We start from the raw sequence: 27,333 nt of genomic DNA on the forward strand, positions 1-27,333 counted from the left end.
GCATACTGCCCCGCGCTGAGAACATAAAGAGCAGTTCTACACCCTTTTTTCACTTGTGCCTTTCAGGTGAACGACAGCCCCTGACCGACAAGAACAAGATCGACCCGGGAAACTTGGGCAAAAGCCTCGATCCTGTGTATCAATCCGTGAAATCCGTGACTACTGATTGCAGTGAGTGAGAGGGCTTAGTACCGTAGCATGAAAACACTTGGTCAGCCAATTCGCCCAACTTTGGCGGCGTTGTGTCTTTGTCAACAACGGACAAGACCTTCCTTATATCCCTAGGGAGGTTTCGTAACCACAACTCGTTGAGGATGCTCTCATTTACCGCCTGCATTCCTTGTAGCGGTATCATATGTCGGAGTAGTTGAGTGGGGGTACGATCACCTAGTACCACGCCGGCAAGCAAAGCACGGAGGATCTGTTAATCGGTGACTGTTGTTCTCTTAATCAAAGCGTCTTTTAGTACATCTTATGGGTTTACATCGGGTTGCTCGTAGATGATGTCAGCAATTTCGAGGGCAACTTCAAGTGGAAGATGTGCAGCAACGCAACTTTACTTGGTTTGTTGTGATCTAACGCGACGGCACTCGAAAACTGCCACTGCCTGAGCAAACCACAGTCTAGGATGATGAATACCGTAAGCTGGTAGTCTTAAACTCAAAATATCTTGCGAGTCCATAGGTGAATCGTTTGAATCAGACACGATAGTAATGAGAAAAAATGAATACGGAAGTTCTAGGTGATCTAAGGAAGAGAAATAAAATTCGGGCTCACCAATTATGTAGTGGATAACCCTAGCAAATACCAGTTCAAAGTAGTTAAATCAAGTGAGTAAAAATAGGCGATATGATACAATTCACAGTTCGTTGGTACAGTTAGTTATTACCACCACAACAAATCCAAATCGATCTCCTTCCTGGAATCTTCCTTGACATGTTCCTAGATACCTTCTATCCCGTCGTAGTCTGAAAGGTAGATCACCGCTCGTTAACTCACTGAGACAGCGTAACTCGACACAGCAAGAAGGGAACACGCCTTTCACGAAGTATAGAATTTGTATTGTGTGTATGCATCCATATTTCTTTTGCTTTCATTTAAACAAAAGTTATTCGGTATGAAGAGAAGAGGAATAAGCTGAGATTTAGTGAGAGATAGAAAGTGGTACAATTTGAGTAATGATAAGTTACAAAGAAAGTACTAATGTACAATGGTCAGAACGATCACCATAAGGTCTCTGCTTGATTGGTTACCTGTTGATACTCACCTATATTTGGTCTGTTCGGCAACGTATGCGGCAGTAATCCATTAACCCACCGACAGTCGCGACCTGTTCATCCCATATGCGCACTCTCGGGTAGACTATGGTTGTGACACATCTAAGAGCACTCTTTACGATGCCTTGAGTGCCTTGTTGCGGTGGGCTTGGCGCGCATATTTTCTGCGGTTTTTGGAAGTATGAGTGTTCTTCTGAGGTTCATATGAGTGGTCGTCAAGGACAGACTCGAGATGTACGGACAACGGGGACGCCTGTTGCAGTTATTTTTTGCTCTTTTCGTACATTACTAACTTCCGAGATAACCGAGGTCACTTGACCACATTGGGTTCCCCACATGGAGTCAACCTCCCAGAGAGGTTGGCCAAGTTGCCGTCAGCTGTAAGTGGCGTGGGTCAATCACTGACTCTCTCCCGCTTTCAAACACCTAAATGGATGGAGCGGTCGATAAACTGCGAATGTGCGTAAACTGTTCCATCTGGTATGCGCAACAGGCACATAAATTCAGCCAGTCGATGAAGAACTTACTGACGAAAATGACTCACTTATCTCCAAAAAAGCACTTAAATCGTTGGATCGAACACTTCCAGCAACAATGTACCTAGTCATCAGTTGGTGCATCGAGTTCCCGCAGCGCAGCCTTGGGTAGATTCCCACGACTTCGGAAATAATAGAATGTTTTTATCATTCAAGCGCCAGCGTGCTGGAAGTCCTGGTGAACCCCACCTGCTCTGTTCAATGATGTAGGCGGAATCCTCTATCGGCGATTCTCTAGCATAGTTGCATTTATCTGGATGAAAGAAACCGTCCAAATTGACTGGAGTGAGTCGACAGCGGTGTCCATTTTCATGAAGGTTGCTTGAAATGAGTGTGGCAGTTACAGAGGAATTGCCTTGACTCTTTTTAGCTAGAGAGTTCGTCACTTATTCTACTTCTTACGAAAGCCCTTAAATACTGGATCCAAGAGTATCAGGCGAGATTCCGGCCAAGGAGCGGCTGTGTCGACCACATGCTCATACTCCGTCAAATGCTACAGCGACTGCAAGTCTTGTTTTTTCTTTGACATCAAGAATGCGTTCGATTCTGTCGACCGGTTCGTTCTTTTCAACACGCATCTGCAACAGGTTAGGCACTGAAAGTTCGGGATTATCCCGCACTTTTTATATTCATATCCACTTGTATTTATAGGGTAGTCACAGAGTGTTCCACAAGGTCGTGCCAGAATCTCCGTGAGGGTCAAGAGGCATCGAGTCAAAGATTCTGGACTCGGATTGGCTGGCATTCTGACCAATCAGATCACGCCTTCGCTTGGTCCGTGCCCTGCACGTGACACGTCCGTCCAAATGATGTGGTGTTCGGTTGATGCAGACGGCTTGCCTCCGGTCACACGGGGAGCTCTCCAAAAGTTATCCTTAAAGCAACAGTGTCCAACAAGGATGCTCACTCCCCTTTTTTGTTTAGTTTCGTCACTGATGAGATTATGAGGCCATCGCCGGAAGACCTGCAAATCTCCAAGAGCGAGAACCCTGTTGACCTGTAATATGCAGACGACATTGCTCTCATTTCAGAAGGTGTGCCAGAAACGCAAGCAATATTTGGACATCCAACTTTGGTCATCCAGTCCTTCGGCGTATACTTCGTTCTCACAAAGCGCAAAGTCATGCTGCGAGACTTGCAATCTTTAAACATGCCTATGAGAATTCAAGGAGCTATGCAAGAGTTCGCCAAACACTATACATATCTCGGAAGTTTCACTGGCTCTGACGGTAGTGTGACGGGTAAAGTGAACGCACTAATCCCAAGCGCCTCTACTGTGCTTACAAGTTTGCTCCACTTGTGGCGTCAAAAAGAAATTCCACTGGGTCTCTGAGGGCGCGTGTAGCAGTCTACTGTCCAGGTTGTATTGTCGCTCGGCTGTGAGGCTTGACCGCTTCGGACGGTGTGTCCGAGGCGTCAGTTTTTGACTACCGGTTTCTGAAATCTGTAGATGGATTTGGCCAGAACACGTGGATTCAAGTGGGGAGCTCGAGTGACGGGTTTTCGGTGAAGCGGAGTGTAGTTCACCCAAAGAATCCATACAGCACTGCAAACTTAAGTGACTGGGTTATATGTTGTGCATGTCAGGTTACCGTCTACCGAGTCGAGTGTTGCGTTTCATACCCGAATCGGAGTGGCGGAAACCTAGAGATGGAAGGAATATGGCATGCCAGAAGAGGATGATGTTACGAAGGATCTGGGTAGTATTATTATGGCCCTCCACCTTCAAGGATAGGGTCCACGTGACCCTCTCTGTGTTCGACTGAACGCACTGAAAGAGAATATGTTTGGAGTTACGTTGAACTCTCGGTTAGTTTTCAGTGTAATTTGATCGTATTGGATAATTTGTTGGCGATCGCGGTCAGCCGTTGGGTGATTGGGTTTTTGGGTTAACCTTCACTAAACTCTTCCTTGGGAGAAGGGTCATCGCTATCTCTTTAGATATAGGCATCCTGTTCACCTGGAGGAAACACCATACTGCCTTTAAAGTCCTACCGTCACTTGCAGAGGACATTACCAGAATACCTCGTACTACAGTTAAGCATAGTACTGTCATGACTATATAAAGCATAATTTTGCATAGACCGTTAACTCTTCATTCTCACTATATATTTCCAGCTCATATACTACCGTTATGAGACGATTAAGGCGTACGTTACGTCCTCCTATTCTGTCTTCCTTCTAATCTCGTCCCGGAACTACTGGACTCTCGCAACAAGTACGGAGGCCCGTTGCTCTTAGCCTGACTGCTTACCTGCGGTCTTCGTGGCATTGCTGTGGTTAGTATAGCTAGCTTAGTCCTTGTAGTACCCAAGCCCGAACACCACGCCAAGGCAGCAGTTTTTGGTCGGGAAAATATAAACAGCTAGAACCGAAGTATGTCTGTTCTCTTTTCAGATGAGTAGCCGCCCTACATAGTGATACAAGGGGCAACACCATCATGAACTATACGGTTTATGGACTCTTGTCAATTTATTCACCTCCACAATGACTATTAGTGCGCAGTACCGGGAACATTTGTTTGATGCTAGTCTGATGGAGGCGCGGTACTACGTGAAAACTTGCAACAAGCTTCTGTATATTCGCCAATCTATCTTAGAAGAATGAACCACACACTTTGAAAGACGCGCTATTTATGCGGTTTATGTGATGGTGGCGGTGGTTGGACTTCCCGATGGCTGATGCTTGCAGAAAACCGAACTTCTCGGATCCGTATGGTAGCATGCCTTCCAATTCACCGATCAAGCCGTAATGTGGGAAGTATCCACTGTGGGATGAAGGCTGCTAGTAAAACTTCGAATACAAGAAAACTAGGTGGTCGTTGGTTAGTTCGCTGAGCTGGGCAGTTTTCTTGCAAACGTTTCATCACCAATGGAGGTGACATCATCAGTCCGTTGTTAGAGAGCGTAGTGGTACGTATCGATGGGTTAGTGGTTATGACCCATGCAGCAGTCCGACAACTTTAGCCTATGTCGTTGTTGAAAACGACACGAGGTAGTTGCTTGTGCACAACGTTGTGCCATCCGCCGCGTTCCATTAAACTTACGTGGTACCAGTCTACACGCTTATTGGATGAAATGTACTCAAGTGGGTAGCAATTACCTCTTGGCTGCAATGGTCCTCTTTATGGAATCTGGCGTCTTACTCAACTGCTCCACTACACAATAAAAGTGAGTCTGTTGCCACTCCAGTTGATATCTATGGACATATTTTCCGTCTTTGAACGAGTGTCGTTTGTGCTATTGATCTTTCTTCTGTACTTACAGTCCTTGTAGTATATAGGTTTATTCTCACTATTTGAGTATCTTCATTTTATCTCATCTCTAGGATACTTGTTGGAGGAACACAAATGCTGCGGACGTTGTTGCTCCTATTCTACCTTTATTTACTGGAGGGTATACCGTACGGTCTTCAATCCCGATTTCTCCCTCTTCTACTCCGGAGTAGCGGTCTTTCTCTCACAGCACTTGGTTTCTACAAATTGTTGTACGTGCCATGGTTGTTGAAAAGTTTCTACGCTCCGCTCGTCGACTTGTGTCTCACAAAACGTTACTGGCTCTTCGGAAGTTTAGTAGGACTACTCACGGTTACCCTCACACTAGCCCTGGGTGAAAATCTCATTCCCCGTGAAACCTCATCACAGACCACTGGGTCGGCCTCAGTAGTTCCATTAGCCCTGTGTCTCTTTCTGTACAACTTGTTTGCTGCAACACAAGATATTGCCGTTGATGGTGTGGCACTGCAGCTGCTATCCTCAGATCAACTATCTGTCGGAAACACTATTCAAGTGGTTGGTTACAAGTTTGGTGCTATTGTTGGTGGAGGTTTTTTAACAGCAGCAACCTCGCTTTTCTCTGCGAGTCAACTGCTTGGAATTATTGCATGCGTTTATGTCATCGGAGCAATGCTGTGCATCACCTCTACGACTTTACGCGACGTGGAAGCCGCTTGGTCTGAAAATCAAACAACCATTTGTGTCCAAGGTATCCCGGTGCTTTATTGTACCCTAATTTAATCCTTCTGTTTCTAGTTCCTAATATGCCTTTGGCAATGGTTCTGATTGGCTTATGCTCCACATTAGGGGGGGGGGGCTGTTGTTTTTTCGTTAATTGGTGCTTTTTTCTCAGGCGAATAACCTACTACTGAGACCCAAAGGTTATCCATTATATCACAACACACAACAATACGGCCTCACAAACCGACTCAGATATGTACAAGACTGTGTCCATGCTTTCACCGTATAAAGGCTATTCCATTGAAAATGGGTTATTTTCAATGGAAGAGCTCCAGGTGATATTTTATTGAAGGAGCGCTATTCATAGGCTGACTGAAAACTCGTCGACAGCCCATCATCAGGTAGTTAAACATCGTACCAGCTGAAACATGAGGTGGCCTTTGCAGCGCGTTCAGTTTATGGATATTACAAACCAGGGATTTAGCTAGGATTCATTTGAGTCTTCCGTTAAAACCAACTTGGTGTGCAAATAAATGTGTTTCACGAGTTCTCGATGGTCTCCATAAGCGTATCTTCACACAACCATTCTTGTTCTTCGTCGTTCCTGGTGAGCACCACGCCCTGTAATGCCTTGGCTGCTAAGCGAACCCAGATATTAACTGGGTCCATATCCATGGATCTGAACACTCGTTGGAACGCAGAGCCGCTACTAGACACTACTAACGCTGCGAAACTTATGCGGCTATAATTATGGACATCCCCTATCGCCCAGCAGTGTGCCTGCCTGCATCAGGATTCTTGGGACAGATGCGCCGTCTTAGTCATATCACAGTGGACGTGACAGTAAAAGCATACCGGACCGATTACATGGCCTCCATTTTTTGATTGACTTCCAAAAAAAGATCATTAGACGGACGTGAAACGTCACTCTGATTAAGATATTCGTCAAGTTATACCGACCCACCGAGCCATTTGTCATTTGTGAGGGACTCCAAACGCAGACAAATCAAGCTGGTGTCGTCTTGGTTAACGTTGTGTCAGTCAAGTACTTACCCCGCCTTGGGGCTTAGAACTTTGATTTTCAGTCTTCAATAGGGATTCTTAGGTAACGCGTAGGTCAGGTGATCCCGAATATTAAAAGGATAATTTGGGGTAAACGACAAGTTTCTCGCTGGTCGGCACAGCACATTAAGTCCGCACATCAAATCCCAGCAAAGGGGCTGTTGGCTCTATAGTAGGAGTTACCGGCCTTTCTACCCAAGATCAGTCTGATGATTCCTGTTATCGATACAACAAATACAAATACAGGCAAGCAGATCAGACAAGCGTTGACTGAGGACTTCTCTACTTCTCATCTACACTGTTCCGGCTAGCATTCTGGTCGGACAGACTGTGATTCAGCAATAGGTCAGAAAATTCCTTCGCTTCCCTGTAGTCATATTGCAGCCATTCGTCTAAGCGACAACGAATGTTTGCGGTTAACATTCAACGTAATGACCAACGATGAAGTCTGGTAGTACATGGGTCAATTTGTGCTGAAAAGCCGAAGAGCTGTACAGCTTTTTCATCCATATTTAGAATTATCAGCAGTAGCTACCTCGCGAAATTTCCGGGAGTTCCTAACACACGACCTCTCGGCTGTGCTTTTCAGCATGGACTGGCTTTACATGACGAAGTTTCAGTTGAAAATTTCGAAATCCCCTACTACTAACAAACTATAATATAACAATCTATAATTTCACAAAACGATTGGGGCCGTCACCCCAGGAGCTAATCGATACGTGACCAAGTGATTGAAGGAGGAACAACACTATATCCTGTATAGGTGTGAGCTAACCACACTACTTTTCAGCTGTCCTTGGCCAGATGGCCAAATGTTCAAACTACTTGCCGGGAGGTCGTGACTGCGAAACCTCTAGAAGTTCCGTGCATATCCGAAGTTTGTTTACTGATCTTAGTTTGCTCCTTGAAGTTTTGTATTTTTCCGCATATAGGGTGGTATCCTCATATTTCAGTTTTGTAGTGATTCAGAATTTTTTAAGCATAGCATTTTCCATCGAAATTTCGTTACATTCTCTCAATTGTCACTTATCAGAAAATGGCCAACTGGACGATGGCCAAGTTGGTCGCATGAAAGACGATGGATGCATGGGATCTGTTCGACAAGCATCCTATGTAGCCACCCTAAGCGAGGCTGTCATCAACTCCGTTGGATCGCGACACCTTATTGCTTTGCTTCTGGTCTACAAACTTGGTGAGCAGGGTGCCATGAACATGCTGCCACTGATGCTTTTCGACCGAGGCGCTTCGGTTGCGAAAATTGGTCTGTGGAGTGGCATGGTTGGCCAACTCTCCTCTATTCTGGGTTCGACGTTCGCACACAAGCTCCAAGCCCCCGGCCGGTATGTTGATCACTCATAGGATGAATGAAGATCTGTAGTTCATATCTTTGGTCCTACCTCTGGTTACTAGCTCTTAACGTCACCAACTCCTTATAGCACATATGCATGGAGGTTACCTATCGTCAGTGGAATCTACTTTGTAGCCGTTATTTTGTGTTGTTATGTTTGGTTATACCATCACACTTCAAATTCTGGTGACTGTTTGGTCTGTCCTTATTTTTCCTTCCCCTATTAGTTACCAACGGGTGGTTAATTTCCCTTCGTCGACTTTGTTTTAATGGGTATAGACACTTCTACTCAGTTTGAAGGAGACCAAACCCTTCAGCTGCTTGTGTCTCATCGTAACCCTCTTCGGTTTGAGAAACCGAAAAGTATCATTTGCCCCCGTTCACCGTTCACTTCTCAACCTCTTCCACTAATTGCATAACTGTTGCTACGTGCCTAACCGTCTAGCCGGTAAAATAAATCCGTAAGTAACCTAAAGGATCTTTTCAACGTTCGTAATACTTATTAAACCGCAGGTTGTTTTCGCTCTCGAACGATGCACATTGTTTGCGCGGCATTCACTCTAGACTCCAGTTGTTTCGTATACCTCAAACCGCTCCAGGCGGATCTGGATTTCCCGCTCTTCACTCTTCGAGTGCCTGGGTAACTGAATACAATGACTTGTATATACATTATAGAGGATGAACTCAGTCCTAGAGTTGAAGACACTTTGCCGCACTGGATTCCAGCTGTTCGGTCATTTGATTCAATTAAAACAACTTCAACCTTACGCGGAAAACCTTGTTTGATCGCTGTATCTGCATACACTCCGATAGATGGAATCAGTGAGAGTACGGAAGATGACTTCTATGAGGATGTATGTTTTGAATGTCCAGCTCGACACGTTAAGTCTGGAAAAACCTATCTTGGTGGTCGTTTTGGGGGTGAACAGCATTTGTTTCTGGCGCTCGCACTACCATCTGGAGCCAACAACCGCAAACTAGTCATGGATTCACTTGTACTATGTGGCATGCTATAACGGGTGCAGAGCTTGAATTCAGGGTTGTTATTTCCCTTGTAGTACACCGCTTTATCCTGACTACGGCATTATTCAGATACTTGTATTAATCGCCTCCTCCCTAGGGTACGCTGGTTGACTCAAGGCCATTCAATTCATCGCCAGCAAACCTTCTCCAGCTTCAAACAGTACCGATTTGAGTTGGCGGAAACGTTGTCATGAATAAACCGGCGCGGACAATGATATTGGTGCCAGAAAAACTACATTCACCTTCATCCATGTCCAGGCGTAAACCTCGTGCGTTTTACACAGTCATTATAGCTGTCACCGTTTCGTTCTCCGATGACCTTAGAAGATGGAGATGGACAGCTGTGCATTCGGGGTGGTGATTGATATAATTGACCTGAGGAGTGAGTGGATTTTACATTTGGGAGGTTGGGGGAGTAGGCCGTGCATTGAAGACAACAGCTTGGATGAATGCACGCGACTGGGCCGTTTCTGCCAATTCTCTAATCATTAATGTGTCGCGTCTCAGGGTACTGATCTAGACAGAGGGGCAATGACTAGTACAGCCGAGTTTACCGGTAATGGCTTTCGTGCCTTGCTGCCAAGTCATTGCTTGATCTTCCCTAGCTTGATTCCTCGTTCCGCCTGGTTGTGCGAAGCGGACTGTCCTAGGAAGCCGGTTGATTGACATATGGAGCACGTTACCAAGCCAGTGCAACCTGTTGAGTGCGATGAGCTCATCTATAGTGGCCGAATCGTTTCTTCCGGAAGCCATCCGACATACTTCATCATTACTGACCGAATGTCTTTGTCAGACTGGCAATGCACCATAGAGACCGATGGCCAAACCGGAATTATTTTTTGACGTCCTTGTCTGGCCGTGGCCAGGTTTCTGACCCGTATAACAATACGGGGCACTCCGTGGCATTGTAGACACCCTCCTTGACAGATGAGCTGGTGTCACGCCTGCACCACAGGTGCTGCAAGTTGACTAAGGCTTTGCAGGCCTTCTCGATGTGGATAGAAACGGCGTCCTTAACTAGGCCACATATGTTGAGACAGCTACCCAGGTAGTTGACTTTGTCTTCTGTTTCAATTGGCTTTCTTCCGGGTTCATTCCTACACAGGGTTGTAGCTGCACTCCGAAGTTTGCGCTTGCTCACCGGGATCCAGTCCATTAAATCCTTTTCAGCTCTGGGGCTGAATGCATTTCTCATGTCATGTATTTCACATATCATGGCTTCTGAATCACTGAACACGGATGGTTGAATGTAAGAGAGCTGATTTTGTCCTTCGATAGATCTGATCACACTAAATCGGTTGCGCTGGCCTGGCCAGGTGCTGGGTATGCCAGTCGACCGACTTCCTCGAAGGGCTCTTTTCGCACAACCACGTGAAACGTGGAAACGAGCCAGAGGCGGTCAAACAATGACTTGGCAGCTAGTATAAAAGCCGTTACCAGCAAACTCAACTGCGCTGGTCATTGCCGTCTTCTTGGATGGGGACCCCGAGACGGTCCACATCAATGGTTAGAGACATTGTCAGATATGGCCCAGTCGTGTCCTCAATGGCACTCGTGCATCCAAGCTATTGCCCTCAATGCATAGCTCACTTCCCAATTCCCCCAGTTAACAATCCACTGACAGTGCTATATTTACACACCAATTTATCATCTCCCGCTTCCAATGCGCGGCTACAACCACTGTATGACAAGTACGCGGTTCTTACAACTGACAATGATGGTGTTGACTTCGCTGTGAGATTTCGATTCAAAAGGCTGCTCCACAAGACATTGGGAAGATGGGGGGTTTTGTTCGGAGGCTTTGTCTTTACGCATCGGGGTTTGAAGGACTCTGTCTGAAGCCGACTGCTCAATCCTCTGGCCTGTTCAGTTGGACTGGTTAGTGTAGCTCGAGTGCAATGGGAATAAGGCATAGACGTCTCACTTCTGATGCCCCCGTGCCCAGAAGATATCGTTCGGACGCGCATCGAGCTTGTGGCAACCTACCGTATCGGATAACCTACCGGCGGTTATGGTCAACCGTCGGGCGATCCGAGTGAAATGTCTCTATCCGTGCGCTATGGACAACGGTGTTCCGGCGTGCACATCAGTTGCTTGAGCTTCTGGCCCTGGTGGTTTGATTCCTACACTTTTCAAACAGGTTAGCCCCAACCTGACAACTTTTCTTCAAAATACTGCGGAATGGAGACCCCTATGACGGTTTCCACTTCCAAAAGTGGATGGAAGGCATGTTGCGAAAACCATCGGGGCATCACTATAGCTAACATAGCTTTTAATTCGCCTTCCGTACGTCGGTTTACTTCCAGGCTGGTGTTGAACCGATTACTACGCCACTTTTTCTGACGACGAAAAAACGGTCTTTTTGAGATCTAAAAGCAGCGTTTGATTTTTTGTGCATTAGAAACTGTGACATTATCCTGTAGTCAAAGGTGTCCCTTCTGAATTCTTATCTCCTATAAACGTACGCCTCCTCTAATGACATAGTGTCTACGACGAGTTCTTTTGAGCCCTTCACATCCATTGGTGTTCGAAGAGGTTCCTCTGTGACCCTTTTTCTTTAACTTCGCAACCCATATGCGGCATGAATGTTCTTTAGCTGCCTTCTCCACCTCGGGGATTGAAATATTCCCGATGGTTTCGCTCACGGACATTGAGTATACCCACAGTATCTCTATTCTTGGATCAGACAGTTTGGAAATGCGAACTTAATTAGTGCTGTTTCTTGGTTTGGCACGTGCTTCATACTTGCTGGGTACAGTGATTTCCATCCGGGGACCCCCAGACATGGATTACTTTACGCCATAGTCCACAACATCCCTTCCCCCAATGAGACTATTCCAAACTGGCTCCGTTAGGATGCGTAATTACTCAACGTCGCCGATGTATAAAGTGAAGGACTTTTTTGTTGAAGGAACTTGTGCAAGTAGATAGCCTACATGTCGTGGTGAATTGCTGTTCAAACTCCTGTCTTTTGCAGCATAGTGTTGCATAATCAAATTCCACACCTTCCTCAGGTCATCTGCAGATGTCTTAGAGCGACTGATGCTGTTTCGTGCCATCCTGCAGCTCCCCTTGCTGTTGATTGCAGTAGAACATGTTGGAGTTGGTTTCCACGAACATTCCTTCGGTAAGCTGGGATTTTGTGCTGTGTACCTATCTGCCTGCTAGTAGAGTTGCCTTTATAGAAACTGTTTTTTTTTCTGGAAATCGCGGCCGCTGGGATCACCTCCGTAAAAAAGGACACATCCCTAATAAGGCCACTTTACAGTGTAACGAGTTAGCGAACCCGCATTTGTCCTCCATCATTGACGTTATTCATGAGTTCCACAGATCCCTTTTTAGCCTTCTGTGTTTACATAGCAACGTTGCACATATCATCTTTTGCATCCACATTTTTATGCGTCTAACAATCTTTTCCAAGCGCAAGCACATGCATATGGGCATGTTCAGGTATACAGCTCCACTGAGCAGCGAATAAACGGTTAAACAACGGTAGTGTAGTGGCCAGACAGTGAGTCACATCGCAGTGCCTATTCAGCCCAGTAGTAAGACATTCTTTATTTCTGCAGGAAATATGTGTACAAACGCCTTTAGTGCAAACAACATGAATGCCGTTGCACCGTGACACCTACCTGGGATATTTTAAAATCGGATGAACGTATTCGTGTGTGCTTGATAGTATCAAAAGAAGTTGACAGCCGCACAGACGGTGCTCGCACGACCGCTGTTGTGACGGTTTAAATCTTGCTACTCACAAACATGTAGTAGTGCAGAGGATTTGGCATTTTCTGCATTCGGTGGTGTGAACGCCTTTTGGTCCCACATGTAGGCCTCGGCAGCCGTCATCCGAATATTTTACTTCAAACACGGTCAATGTACCTATGTTGTTCCATTGAAATAGATACAAGATACCTCTGACAACTCGCCTGTTGAGGCTGTGGCGTTCGGTGCACATTCGCATGATGGACCTCCATCCATTCCCATATTCCCTTCTTTCCTGGAAGGAATACGGTATAGTTCCGCATCCGATGGCAGGCGAATGAGGTAGTCTAACTAACAACTCCCAAACCGTCTATGGTCTGATAACCAATAGAATTCCACAGCGGTTGAGAAGTTCGTACCGTTGACCTGCAGCACACCATCATCCCACCCAAGACACTACGATTAACCAGCAATCTGTCTGTCTTCTACGTGGTTATCACAGAAAGGTACCTCTCGCACGGCTCCTGGAAGATGTATTTGTATTAAAGTGGGCCATTTATAGACCCCAATAAGAACAGCTTACCAGCCGAACTTGTCTAAAGACATCGGCCGTCTGATCGGCTCGGTAATCAAGTGCGTTCCACATTTCCACGTAGAACGTAGTTGTCAAACATAGTTGTATGTGCTCCCTTCTCGTTTTTAATTTGTTATTCTTATGGTGACTCTCAAACTCTTCTTTCCCTCGCTCATTTTCCGCATATCTTCCCATGTTTATTTCAGCTGTCGCAATGCTGTTCATGAACCTCACTTTGTTTGTGAGCGGGGCTATTACGACGGTAATGTTCACCATAATGATGCAGTGCACACGAGCTGAATCACCTGTACAAACCCAAGCCACTCACTACACTGTTTTAAGCACCGCAGAACTTCTTGGCAAACTTATATTCGGCGTCGTTGCGGCACCTTTCACAGATTATCTTGGATACGGAACTGCTAACCTGACCTTCGTCCTGCTATCAGTGGTCCCGGTTTACTTCGTTAGGGCACGACGCGATTGCTTCTTGTTTGAACGAAAACTCTCGTGATATGTATGATAATGGAGCAGCTTGGAAAATTGTTTTGTCTTTCACCCTTACCTCTCCTTTGGATTTGTTTTGTATTGAGAAATAATATTTTTGTTTTTTTTTTGCTGTTTGACAGCTTTATGTTTTGTATTTTGCTGCGAAACAAACGAACTCGTTTCCTGCGGAACAACAGTCGTGGGCCGGGTTTGACTCTAGCTGGCTACGGCTTTTGTTCCCTTTGCGGTGATGCTTTCATGGATAACCCATATCCATCTTATACAGGCTAGGACTCACGCCACTCGTCACATTCTATGTCCGTTTTTTATCCCTCGCATACACCTAGAAGTGATGTGAGAAACAAACGGTGGAATATTTGTGTGGGCACACATTCACGTTTGCATTTGGAGCCAGTTCTGTGGCTCCGCGATATTCATCAAAATACGGTACTCCCTTCGGTGCGTATGAAATGTGTCACTGATGAAAGTATCCTCGTGGAGGAATGAGGTTAACTGGAAAGAGTTCTATCTTACGCCGTATTCCATCGGAGCCATATCCGGAAGTTTTAAACAACTGGATGAGCCAAACATTTATCACTGGTCTTGCCTATCCATTACTTGGACACGCTGCTGTAGCGTCAAATAACCTACATCTGTCTGATGAGCCACAAGAAAGGCAAAACCTGTCATATTCTGTCGACGAGTTTTCAGTTAGCTAATGAGTAGTGCATACCCTCAAGAAAAAAGCAACTGTCATTTGGTAGGACTGGATAAATATCGAGTTGAGCATTGCTCCATCCAATGTGCTGGCTTGGATTACATCGATCCGGGTTGCAACTCTGGCGCGAGACAGAAGGTAGTCGTGCATGGAAAATTATAGGTCAAGTTCAGTTGGGCCATTGTTAGCTCGCGATGTAAGGTACCCCAAGTGCTCGTTATACCATCCATTCCAACCATTTTGAAAACAAGAAAGTGTCTCTTCCGGGGGATTCTACCTCGAACAGGAACAACTTTTTCGCACCAGCATTTCCTCGACAGGAGTGTGAATTGATTTTGTCGTTCTTGCTTGGTACTATGGGTCTTCTAGGTGCATCTGGTTTGGAGTTCAATTTGACTCAAGTAACTCCTAAACTCATTTTGAAGACGAAATTTGTTTGGTGGATCATAAGCAGTCCCTTTTTCTAAACCGCATTCATCAACTTTTCGTGTTTTTTTTGGTGTAAATATATTTCTGAATTTATCGTCAGGGTTCTAGTGACTGCGTGGTCTCGGCAAATCACTTGCCTCTTGCTCTCTTAAAGTCTAACCATCGCACACTAAGCCGGTATTGTTCTATCTGGGCTTCAGCTTTCTACTTTTCATGTGCACTCGGGAGTTCCGATACGGTGTTTGTTAGACTGTTCAAATCCTTCATCATCCAGTGTTATTGGCATCATCTATCTTGTGTCCCAGACAAAAGCGTACTGCACAGAAGGGGACACAAATTCATTTCTCAGTTGAGTCGTTGCAATCAAGGGTTCAGTGGACAATGTGCAGTGATATCTTGCACGCCCCGCATACCTTTGTAACCAAAGGACGACGGTACCATGCTTCATATACCTGGTCGATCTTAGGAATGTAAGCAGTCCGGCTATTTCTTTATTTGGTCATATTAGCTCCTTTTCAAGTGACACACCACAATTCGTCGCTCCAATTCGGTGCAAGCGTCCTGACTTGTGGATTCATTAGAGGAATGTGTTCTTTGATGAATGATTGTCGCCCCATGAACTTCAGACCGGCCCTGGTATGTTTTTCTCATTAGGTCAGTATGCATGCTTCGGGTGGGGGCGAATATATATATATATATATATATATATATATATGCTTTCAAATCTCATCCTATGCTGCCAGATAGCAATTTGGCCTTTCCGTGGCCGTTTCCATTCGGTGCATGGTTGCACAAAGACACGGTAGATGGTCTGCTGAATAGTGTGAAAAAAATCCTCGGTATACTGGAATGATCATCAGTTCATCTTGTAAGGGATACCGATGCCCAGACAATGGAAGCTCATAATAGCTGCTTCAAATGAGCAAATGCCCGAACAATACAGCAGCTAACATGGTATCACATCAACACCACAGGTGCCGTTGGCTGCAAATTTTTATGTTCAGATAACCTGAATTATTCTGAATACCCCAGTGAACGAAAATTGGTTTATGCACGGGTTGATCAGAATCACAATGCCGCACATCCGTTTTTTCTGGGACTTGTACTAAATACTACGATTGTATAGTCAGATCTCATGGAACTTCACTGCTGACCTTAGTCTTGTAACCGGCACGTACTTCGACCACTGTTCACATTTTATTAAGAAGCCTGATAGATATCCAACGTTCTTTATCCCCGAACACCATCTCAAGCTGTATGGACACCATGTAAATTTTCTTAGTTTCGAAACCATCCCGTATTATACTCGTAATGCACTACTCATAAGGTTGCTGAAAATTCGTCGACAACCTGGCTGCAACCTTATGAGTAGTGGATTACGAATATAGATGTATCGCAATATCTCGAGCATCATAGCGACTGAAACATGAGGCGGCCTGGTGCAACACATTCAGTTGCCTGATAACATCATAAACGAGAGATTCAGCTGGGTTCCAGGTGAGTCTCTCGCAAGACCAAATTAGTTTGCAAATGAGTGTATTTCGCCTGTCCCTTATTATCTTTTTCGCCAATTTCATCAACACAGGCTCACTGCCTATAGAATGTTTATACCACATTCGTAATCGGCCAGTTGAAGGTTTGCTTGTTCAATCACCTCACCGAAAGCTGAAGACACTTCTACTTCCAAACGCGTGCTGCTCTTTGTACCTCACTAGCCATCTCCGCTAACTGTATACAGCATGACAAACTGATTGCGCTGCGATATGATACAGACAGGGAAATCTTTGCCTTTGCAGTTCCTGTTCGGCACCTACCATACTCGCTCCATTTGAAAGGGTCTAAGAGATTCTACTATCTACCTATCCGGCAATGTGCCAGAATTCAAGCATTTATTTGCGGAATACCACATGGAAAACTACCGCTTATGAGATGTACTCCATGTCTGATGTGTACCTATCTTAACCCTAGTAATACTCAGAAATCAAATGCAGGTGGTCGTGAGGATGGATCAGGACAAACGGAAAGAAGCACTTCCGCTGAAACAGGAGAAAGTTTTAACTCCAAATACAGTGAAGGGATTATCACGTAGAGAGCAGCAGCGATTTCACTGCACGGTTTCATTGCTGCACAAAGAAACCGCTGCCAGAGTCTTGACAAGCTCGCTATAATGATGACAGAAATAATCGTTCAGTCGTATCATAGCCGCCATGCCACCCGAATAAATCACGAGGGTTGAGATACGGCCAGGTTGCCCAAGAGTAAATCGGAGCAGTCGGCATGCCAGAATTGGCTTCGAGTCTTCATGTCAGTAAGTTCGCACCTTGGCCGGTGATTTACCTCAAGCTCACAACGCGGATGTATCCACAAGTGATCTGGCATATCCAAAGCACCAATGACATCTATCGGACGATTCCCAAAAAAGACGTGTACGTTAATGAATGAATAAGCAGTTAATTGCTGCATCTACTCGACAGTCGATTGCATGGATGCCTTGCTTTGGGTTTTCGTACCTCCATTCCGTCTAACGTGGTCATAGACTATCGAATTTGACATTCCTCATGCACGCCGTTCGGATTTATCCCTTTCATCAGTGGCAATTATTCTTTTCGCTCCACGTCTACCATGCGATTAGCCTTACTGAGCATACCGTCGCTTCACCAAATGAACCACGCTAGCCGTAGCAGAGCTGTCATAAATTGACTTGGAAGAATTTACAGTCTTTCTATACTAAACAAAAGCAAGCGCTACTGACGCAAGGTCGTAAAACGTTACTTTTGATAAATTACTTATTGTGTGCTGCAGACTTCTTCATGAAGTGACGTAACAGGATCGTTATTATATTGGTTTGATTGTACGAAGTTTTGCGATAGATTCAATCCCATTAGAACGTCACGACTCATTGACAGTTGTCTTTGGAGAAGCGGTGAATGGTGTTGTGACGAGAGTGAACCGTAGGAAAAGAGAAAGGTAATTCAAGGTTTAATGGTCTAAAAAGCAGTTAACTTTACAACGACCATAGGGTGAACGTATATATACAAAGGGACGTAAAAATATGCATACTGTTTGCTGAGTATCACATGGAGTTAAACAGTTCCAGATTCGATTTGGACATAAGATATGCATCTAAATTGTTCTTGAAAATGGTTAAACTCGGCGAATGTACGACATTGGGAGGTAGGGAGTTCCAAATGAAACATACACGGACCGCAAAACTTTCCGTCGACAGTTCACCCCGAGCGAAAAGTCATGCCTCCTGTCCGTTCGTTGTCGACGTCGGACAAAAAGATTTTCCAGCAGATGATTAGGTGTCTTCAGTACATTATATGTTAGAATTAGGTCTCCCCTGATGCGCCGGTAGTAGAAGTCAAATGGGATGAGACTGGCAATCCTGTCTTCGTACGGTTTATTATGCAATCCAATTACCAGCTTCGTGGCTCGATGATATATTCGCTGTAGAAGAATTATGTCTTTTTGAAGCCATGGTGACCAAGCTTGTATAGCGTACTTCATGGTTGGTCGGATGTAGGTATTAATTACTCGGGGCTTACTTAGCGGATAGCGCCTTGTCGGGATCAAACTACCCGGGCCAGGGGAAATGTCAACAGTGGAAAAATTAAAACACTTTTTGTATGAAGCCTACTCATCCTCTGTAGCAGTAAATTACACGTTCGGACACCCCAGTTTCTCAGAATACAACCAATTACATGCCAGAACCGGACATCCAGCTGTAAGACTTTAGTCCATCACTTCTGGAATTATATCGTTGATCTAAAATCCCTGACTGACATATCAATTCTATTCTTTCTGTTCGCATCGTCCGTACAATAATTGTTCTTCTCTACTCTGGTGGATCCTGGCAACATTTCCTACCTACACTCCCTGACTGCGATGGTTCACTTGTGCTCTGAGAGTACGCCACCTTTGAACCGAAAAGCTATCTTTGGGAAATTGAACAGTTTTGCTCTTAGGGAATTTCCAAGCCAAAAATCTAAGCTACCAATAAACCCAATTGATGTTAACGAAAGACTCAGCGAATTGCAACTGAATCTCTCGTTTATAACCGTATATTTAGTGTCATGTCAGGAAGTTGAGCGATTCCAATGGATGATCCATGTAAACGATCCATCCACATACCAAAATGCAGTTAGGTGAGCAAAAATATGCAGAAAGCAATTGTTTTGTCATTGATTGCCTGAAGAAGGCTGACCAATGAATATACCATCTAGTTTCAACTGTCCACCTTAATCAGTATATTTTGTAGCAAAGATGGCATAACCTTGTTACTTGTGTGTAATGAGCGGTATGCCACTACCCTCTACTAACATAGCTAGCTAATAGAGTACCTGATCTAGAACACTATTGTAGCCAAGTTAAAACGACATCCTTCACCACATCCAAATACTCCAAAGAAACCATCTTTCATTTCATTCCCTAGCATTTCTGGATGGATCTACGGAAGCATTAGTTCTGTGAAGGTCTGTTGCACTTACAGGAGTTCTAACTCGTACAGCCTGAGTAGTAATCAAGAGGCCGAAGAACCTGTGCTACGAAAGAATGTTCGCTGCGGCGGTAGTTATCGAAGCGACATCCCACTGTAATTGTTGCATGAAGTATACCTTCCGCGCTACTTCACCAGGTTACTCAGGAGAATGAATAGATACCCCGCAAAGACTACTTGTTAGTGGATTTTTGCAGTTTCATCGTTCGTTTTTCTTTCGGTTTTAAGGCTAAAAGCTTTCAGTGACCAAACTTCGAGTGGGAGTGTGCCCCTAACCTGTTATTCATCGTGTAAGTCATTATTGCACCATAGTTTTGGCCGTGTTGGTAAGTTTCAGTCTTATTGCTAGTGCTTCCAATGTTTGTCCATGGTGTATAACTTGCTGTGCCTCGATCACCCTGTCTACAAGCCAGTTTGACTTCGATTACAGAGTCCTTTGTGCATACGCTTTTGAGTTCTACCCGAAGCAGCATTACCTAAATCCTTTCAACGGGATGACTCAAGCTACACACTACAAATAGCAAAGGAGTTTACTCCTCCGGTTGCGTTGATGAGTCGCCCCTTGGCTTTCTTCGAACATGAATGTAAACTTTTTTCAAGACTTCTGGTTTGGTACTCCCATGTGACGAGACGAAGGACATGCTACCGAACATATCCTTCGTATTGTACTTTCCAGTTAAGCCAACTATTCGCTGAACTCAATTCAAAAGTCTCTGTGAGACTGTGTACACTGAGTACCATAACTTTCAAAGCGTTCTATCGTCTGCACTTCGCTTATCGAAAACCGGCTTCCAAATTCCCGGCATGAATCAGCAAGAACCTACCATAATGGACCAATGGCATCGAGCCATCGGCGGTTGTAAACTGTTTTCTTGAATGAGAAGACCTAACTCATTAGATAAATCTCTTAAGCTTGGAAGATTCAGACTTTTTCTGGATGTGTCAGAAGCGGACAGTTTCGATCGAATGTTTTAAACCCCAGCTGTGTGATTTAACCTATTGTTTAACCTTGTTACGACACCAATCAGATTATTCGTCGCCCTCGGTGGATTTCCTTCAAAGCAACGGTTAGCGAATGGTGTAACGGTGGATTTCACTGACGAAGCGTGCGAGTAGTCTATGGCTTATACCCAAGGATATGTGCATAAGAGATGTTTAATTTCTTGTCTGGATTAAAAGATCTTTAGTATAGTCTCCAGACAATTTGGAAACTCATGGAGAACAGAACAAGCAAACCTATCTTTTCCACAACGTTCAGAGTTTTCGCAAAAGACAGCTGACGAATCCCAAAGTTTACAAACCGTTTGGCAGATTAGACATCTGTTGAACTTCTTGCTGAAGCACCTGGTCTCCACTTACAGTTTCCTTTCTGTTACACACCGATGGTAAAGAACGGATTGAGTATCATCATAATGTCTAGATTATCGTGCAATATGCACCATCTTCGCATCAGCACTCAAGCACTTCGAATTGTCTTACTCTTTTTATACTGAGTTCTTGCTGTGGAAATCCTGTGGAGAATTTTAATCAATCGACTCTGCATGCGCTTTTGACCGCTTCATTGAACCTTGAAATTTCTGTCTTCAGTTGTACATCAGCTCCGTGGGTGACGAAATAAAGCTCAGGATGCAACACTCTGCTCATAAGGTTGTTGAGGTGAGAGTATTTGTCGAAATCTGTTCGATTTGGGTTGAACGTAAGGGTTGACGGAAATCGGGCGCTGCGCCCATCTGAAGAGCGAAACCAGCCGTCGGCCGTCGAAGAGTTCCCAACAACCTTGTTAGTAGTGTGTTACGTCTAGATAACAATCTATCGTAATATCTTGGGTATCGTACCAAATAAATCTTGAGGACGCCTTGTGCGAGAAATTCATTTGAAGTGCGCCATCATGAAGTAAAAATTCACCTGAATTCGACTGAGTCTCCTGTAAAAGCCAAAGTTGTGTGAAAATGAGAGCATAATCGAAAGTCCAGGGTAGGTGGCGGTTTCGTCTGCGGATGTTACTCTAGACCAGAGTCTACGGTAGTTAGTTACGCTGGAGAACAAATCAAATTTCAAAGCTTTGCACAGATTGGTATCCATCGTGAGTTTTCACACTCCCGCACCTTGTTAGGCACCTGAAAGCATTATCTATGTCAAACAGATTTGGTAGTGCGACATTACAGAAAGTAAACATTTCTTATCAATTCATTCGTTTTTAAAACGCTCGTAAATTACTGTGGCAAGGCGACTGAGTTGCGTTGCATTACACTCAAAGGTTCTGCATTGGCTCCTCGACTTGTATCTAGAATTGATGTTTCTTTCATCGGCTTCCAGGTCCCTATGATTCACACGAGTTTCAGACGTCGGGACGTCAAATGGTTTCAGTCTAAAATTACTGACAATCACATCGCTACTGCAACACTGACGAGTTTGAGACTGACTCCAAATCAGTGTCGCAAAACAGGATACCATCTGTATATGGTGGCAGATAAATTGCTGACTGGATGGATAGCTTTGAAGGAAATGAATAAACAAGCCAAGTGTGCACACGACTTGTAATGTCTAGCGATGAGACTTGGGTAAGGTTGTACGGTGGCGTGTTCTGTGAAAGCATGTTAATCGATCCATGCAAATGCGAAGCGCCGCTCTACTGTCCTGTTTTTTGACAACGACCGGGTCAATACGATTAAACTGACAGGCAACCGATCTACCAAGCATACTCACTCCTGTCATGCGACCTGATTGCTGGTTAGCTTGTTGTCTTACTGAAGATCATCCATACGTTCTGGACCAATGTGCCTTTGTAAAAAAAAGCAATTCAAACATCACACACCTGTACTGAATGGGTCGTTTGGATTCCCAATGGGGGAAACTTGAATCACGCATAGCTTTGACGATCCCGAATATCAAAATGAAGAATTTGGCGTGTGAGCAGGTGAATAGGGAAACTATCATGATGTCAAGTTAGATTCCCCCATAATTTACCATGCAACAGGACAAGGGGAAATGGGGACAAAGAATACATGTCATTGGAGAGAAGGTGGTCAGAGTACAGCATCCTGTGTAAATGCTCACTTGACAAATATCAATACATCCGGTGAGAAAATGCTGGCATGAGGTGATTTTTGGTGGACAGGACTCAAAGTGGGCATGAAGAAATCCCCGAGTAACCATCCGAAACGAGTGATGTCGCGTAGTACAAACGACAACTGAGGAACCCTCGGGCCACGTTTCAAAGCGCACGGCATGCTCACCAGTAGTTGATGGATGATGCACCCTAAAGAACCTCGATGTGAATAAGCGCCGTTATCATCTGACGAAGGTTTTTTTGTTCACAAATGTCGGAGCGCACCCTAAGGAACCGTAGATTGACTGCCCTTTTGTTAGACAGTTTCCTCATTGTTAGTTATCGGAGCGAACTTCAGGTAAATTTAGTCTGACCGATTGTAATCTCCTTCTGAGGTAATGGAGACAGTTGTTGCGTTCTCCTTTCAAGACCTGAGAGACATAAGGAACTGCGCCTACTTGATGAGCCCCAAAAAGGGCGAAACCGGTCTTGGGCTGTCGAAGGGTTTTCAGCAAACTTATGAGTAGTTTACTTTACGAAAACATACTTCGATATCTCGAATATCGTGCCAACTGAAACATGAGGCAGCCTGTGTGCAGCCCTTTGAGTTGTAGAATATCATAAACGAGAGATTCAGTTGAGTCTCTCGTGAAAACCGAATTGATTTGCAAGTGAGTGTATCTCTCAATGAGGAACTTTTGTTTAGCCTCGTGTCTCTGTCTCATCAACTGCCATTTCCGATGCAAGTGTAGATCCTCCTCATCCAGCTTAGCAATTGTCTCCCATAATTCGGTCAGTATAGCCAAAGCGGTGGGGAATGTGCAGAGAAAGTGATTTGTTTAGTTGACTGTGGATTGAATCGGGCCGGAGCAGCTCACTGGTAAGACTGTAATCGTGACGCCATGTCAAATATATCGGGATGTCAACCCAATCTCACGAATAAAATTGAGTAGTTTTGAGGTTCCCAATACGAAACTTTGAGTCACGTTAAGGTTTGATGATCCGAAATATAAAAATTGTATAGTTGGGTTCTAAACTTTACGGCACCGTTTAGACAAAAGTGAGCAAAATTGCACACTAAAAAGCAATCGCCCACTTTCATGGCGTAAAAAAGTGCGCAATTTTGTCAGCGACTGTGTCAGTGCTGTGTCAGGGTCCACAAACAACGGTCAAGCGGAATGTTGGTTTGGTGGTGTGGATTGCGGTCGTTGTTTCAAAGACCAATCTCGTGATTAAGACTAGCGGTGCGATCACACGGAAATTACGACAGAACAAGTCAGGGCAGGCTCAGTGGATGGAGCACGAACACGCGTGGATAAGTATGTCAACTGCGCACATTTACATACATATGGTAATACGCTAATGTCGGACGGGTTGGTTATTTCGGCAAAGGAATGATGGTGGGTTTGAATGAGCGAAACAAACGAAGGTCAAATCTGCATGTGCACACTGAGCAAATAAATCAGGGAATTAGCGGGATGTCAAGTTAGGCTCATTAAAGGTTTTCAACTAACCAGGAGTAAATACTACCTCTCCTGTGGAGGAAATATGCTGGAATCCAAAAACGGTGTCTTACTGGATGAAGGTGCGTAGATGGCTACTTTTACGCCACCTGGTGAGGATATTGCTTTGATAGCCTCCTTTCAACAAACATATCAGCCCGGTAACTGACTCGCGAACTCTTGAAATCATCTATACGTAAGTGGTGGCAAACCAACACATATCAGCTGGAAGATGTGTTGGTGAGGATCTCTGAATGCGTAAAGTAAGTTTGGGCTTCAAAGAATGTCCATTGAATACTTGTCGTAGAATTCACTAATATGTAATCATCATAATAGATATTGCCTCAGCTGCCCGTTTATTACTACATTCTTCCGACTGAACTGGAGAAATATTTCACGATGTTGTTGTACAGGTTAGTCAAGATGTCAAAAGGACCGATGCTAGTTGGGCGACAAATAAAATTTATGGATTGGTTCGATTAAGGACATAGAAGTACATGGAAAACAGTTCATAGAATTGAGAAGGAAACCAAGTGAACTCCATGGCTTAGTGAGGATACTAGCACTTGAATTCCACGGCGACCTTGTTTAAACATACCATAGACTTATTTTACTAGTTTGAAACATAAAGCGCGCTACTTCAGTTATTAACGGCACCGAGGTCATTTGGAGATCGGAATTAATTGAAGCAATATGTCGTTGAAACTGCCTGCAAGTAATCGAATTAAGCTTCGTGAAGCGCTGTTAGAACGAATTCCGCGAAACTTGGACGACATTTTTCCGTAACGGAGATAAAACTCGAAATCGATGTAGCAACTTGTTTCGCTGTACGATTGTTCAAAACATTAGTTCAAAAATGCGCATGAAAAACGGATGAGTTAGGACAAAAATAATGACATAAATGCTATGAGTAGCTCACGATGATCAGAGAAGAAAACATGAGAATTTCAAACTCCAATCCGCTGTTTAGTCCTACGTCAACCTCCTCGTGTAGGAAGACAACCCAGGTTTAAAAAAATATACGCAACGAATCAGCAACAAGTTCTAAGCACAACATGAACCAGTTTTTGTGCCTTTGGTTGATAATTTAGACGACACACAGACCCAGCAGTTCAACGTCAGTGATATAATCAACCGAAGAAGAGAAAATGAAGAAAATTACTCCTTCTTTAAATAAAGCGCCGTGAACTGTTACAAAGGGGAACTAGGAATTACCACGATTGCAATGAAGTCTATCCGTTGCAGTGTTATTCCAGCCGCATACGGATCGGTAGTTACCATTTTCTCAACCACCAATGGACGCTTAAATTCCACTGTCTTATTCCCTTGAAAGGCCTTCTGTTTAACAATTCAGATAGGATCCCAGTGCCACGTTTCAACCTGTAAGTTCGCGTCAATTCACGGATTTGTTCAGATCAGCAGATGAATAAGAGATTCAGCCCCGAAAGAAGAACCGAAATGCTTTGTGGAAGCCTTAAATGGATCTTCCTGACTCCAGAACGTAAATCCCGATAGTATTTATCTAAAGGTCTAAAGTAATTATGAATTCGAAGACCTCACACCAGTTGGCATTGTTGCACTACGGCTTTCTATCTCATTCGCAGATCAAAGATTTGCAAGGTTTCAATGGATGAGCTGAAATCTAGGTAGCTCTGACGCATTCACTGGTAGTAGGTAGCTGTTACTCTGTTCCCCGAGTTTACCAGTTAACATTGAATATGTCGTCACTATGCATCATTGCGTTTCTGAGCAGGTGGCTCGTTGCTTGATGCTTGCATTTATATGGTTTGCAAACAGCGGCCTTAAGTAATTACCTGTCTGAATGTTGATATTGTTCTCTTTTACAGCCTGGCTCATCGTTCATGGCCTTATTGCGTTCCGGTCTGCAGTTCTCACGATTCATAGCTCTAATAGGTAGTGCCACTGGTGTTTATTGTTTTCAGGGAACAGACGAGTAAAAAATACGCATTGATTAGATCGGTTCCATTCGTCATACTAACATATATTCTCCCGATGGGTTATCATGTAGTGACCTAGTTTATCCAGCATACAAATTGCTCCCTCTTGCTGAGCTGATGTTGGAATCGTCCAGACGTGAATCTAGTCATTTACGAAGAGAGCTACATATTTGGAGATACAATTTTCAGCATACTTCTGAGTCCCGTAACTCAGTGACTGCGGCGCGGATATACTAACCGCAAAGTCCGCCATTCGAAACCAACACTGGCGTCTCGACTGCTGTAAACACTTGGGCAACCTGGCAATATTTCAGCACTCATGCATCCCTCGGGTAGCGTGGCAGTTGGGCACCAAAGAGCAACAGGGTGCTGTTGCTCACTGCTCATTAATAGTAAATCAAATGACCCTCGATCTCACCAGATTCGTGTCAGTTTCCTTTGCGCACAAGCTACCTAGTCCTATCTGCCATAGGTGACAATTGTGTGATCGGGCAGTGTTTCACACGGTTCACGTACTTGCCAATGCGATTTGACACACATTCGTCATTTGAGTGTGTGTAACAAGTAGCTCGTTTGTAATTCTGCTGCAATATTCACATGGTACATACTTGTGAGATGGAAAAAATGTTACAGACCCAGAAGCTCCACAGATCGATGCGACAATTTTTCCGTTCGTGGTTGATTTTCTACACACGTATGGTGGACCGGCCTACACAAAATCTGGGTATTCGTGACTGACGAAACAACTATCAGCTTACTTGTTCGGACCTGAACAAAACTGGTCGATTCGTCCGGCGACATCACGTCACGGACGCTACATTGTGAGACTATATTTCCTGGGCGATTCGGCTTGACTCCACACAATGCGAAATAACTATGGAGCCACATGCTTTTTTCCCATATATAATGTCATCAACAATGCACCCGGAACAGTTGCGGGTGCATGTGTCATTAGTGTTATCCGCGGAAGTACTGTTTGATACGCTGCTGCGATGCTGGCCTGCTTGACTGAGCAGAATAACCGATCTCAGCTGACTCTAACACAAAGTCGAGCAACTGGTGCCCACCGAGTAAAATCTCTTCCGTTTTCACCCGCACATAAGACCGAGGAAGTCAGTGGATTTTGAAACAGGAGATGCTCATACAGTTAAACTAGTTTAACTGTATTCAGGCGTCCTTCATTAAATATGACTGTTTACTAGGTAGCTGGCCTAGG

General features: G+C 44.5%; 1 protein-coding gene across 1 annotated transcript; it reads left to right on the plus strand.

The window, feature by feature from the left end:
• Positions 1 to 4,269: 4,269 nt before the first annotated feature.
• On the plus strand, positions 4,270 to 14,612 carry T265_06743 (hypothetical protein; the record flags this gene model as incomplete). Its single annotated transcript, XM_009172088.1, has 4 exons — positions 4,270 to 5,796; positions 7,864 to 8,170; positions 12,216 to 12,328; positions 13,684 to 14,612. 4 exons carry the CDS (start codon positions 5,163 to 5,165, stop codon positions 13,986 to 13,988), a joined length of 1,359 nt encoding a protein of 452 aa, XP_009170352.1.
• Positions 14,613 to 27,333: the final 12,721 nt, after the last annotated feature.

The sequence above is a fragment of the Opisthorchis viverrini genome, assembly GCF_000715545.1.
Source record: "Opisthorchis viverrini unplaced genomic scaffold opera_v5_146, whole genome shotgun sequence".
Lineage (NCBI taxonomy): Eukaryota > Metazoa > Platyhelminthes > Trematoda > Opisthorchiida > Opisthorchiidae > Opisthorchis > Opisthorchis viverrini.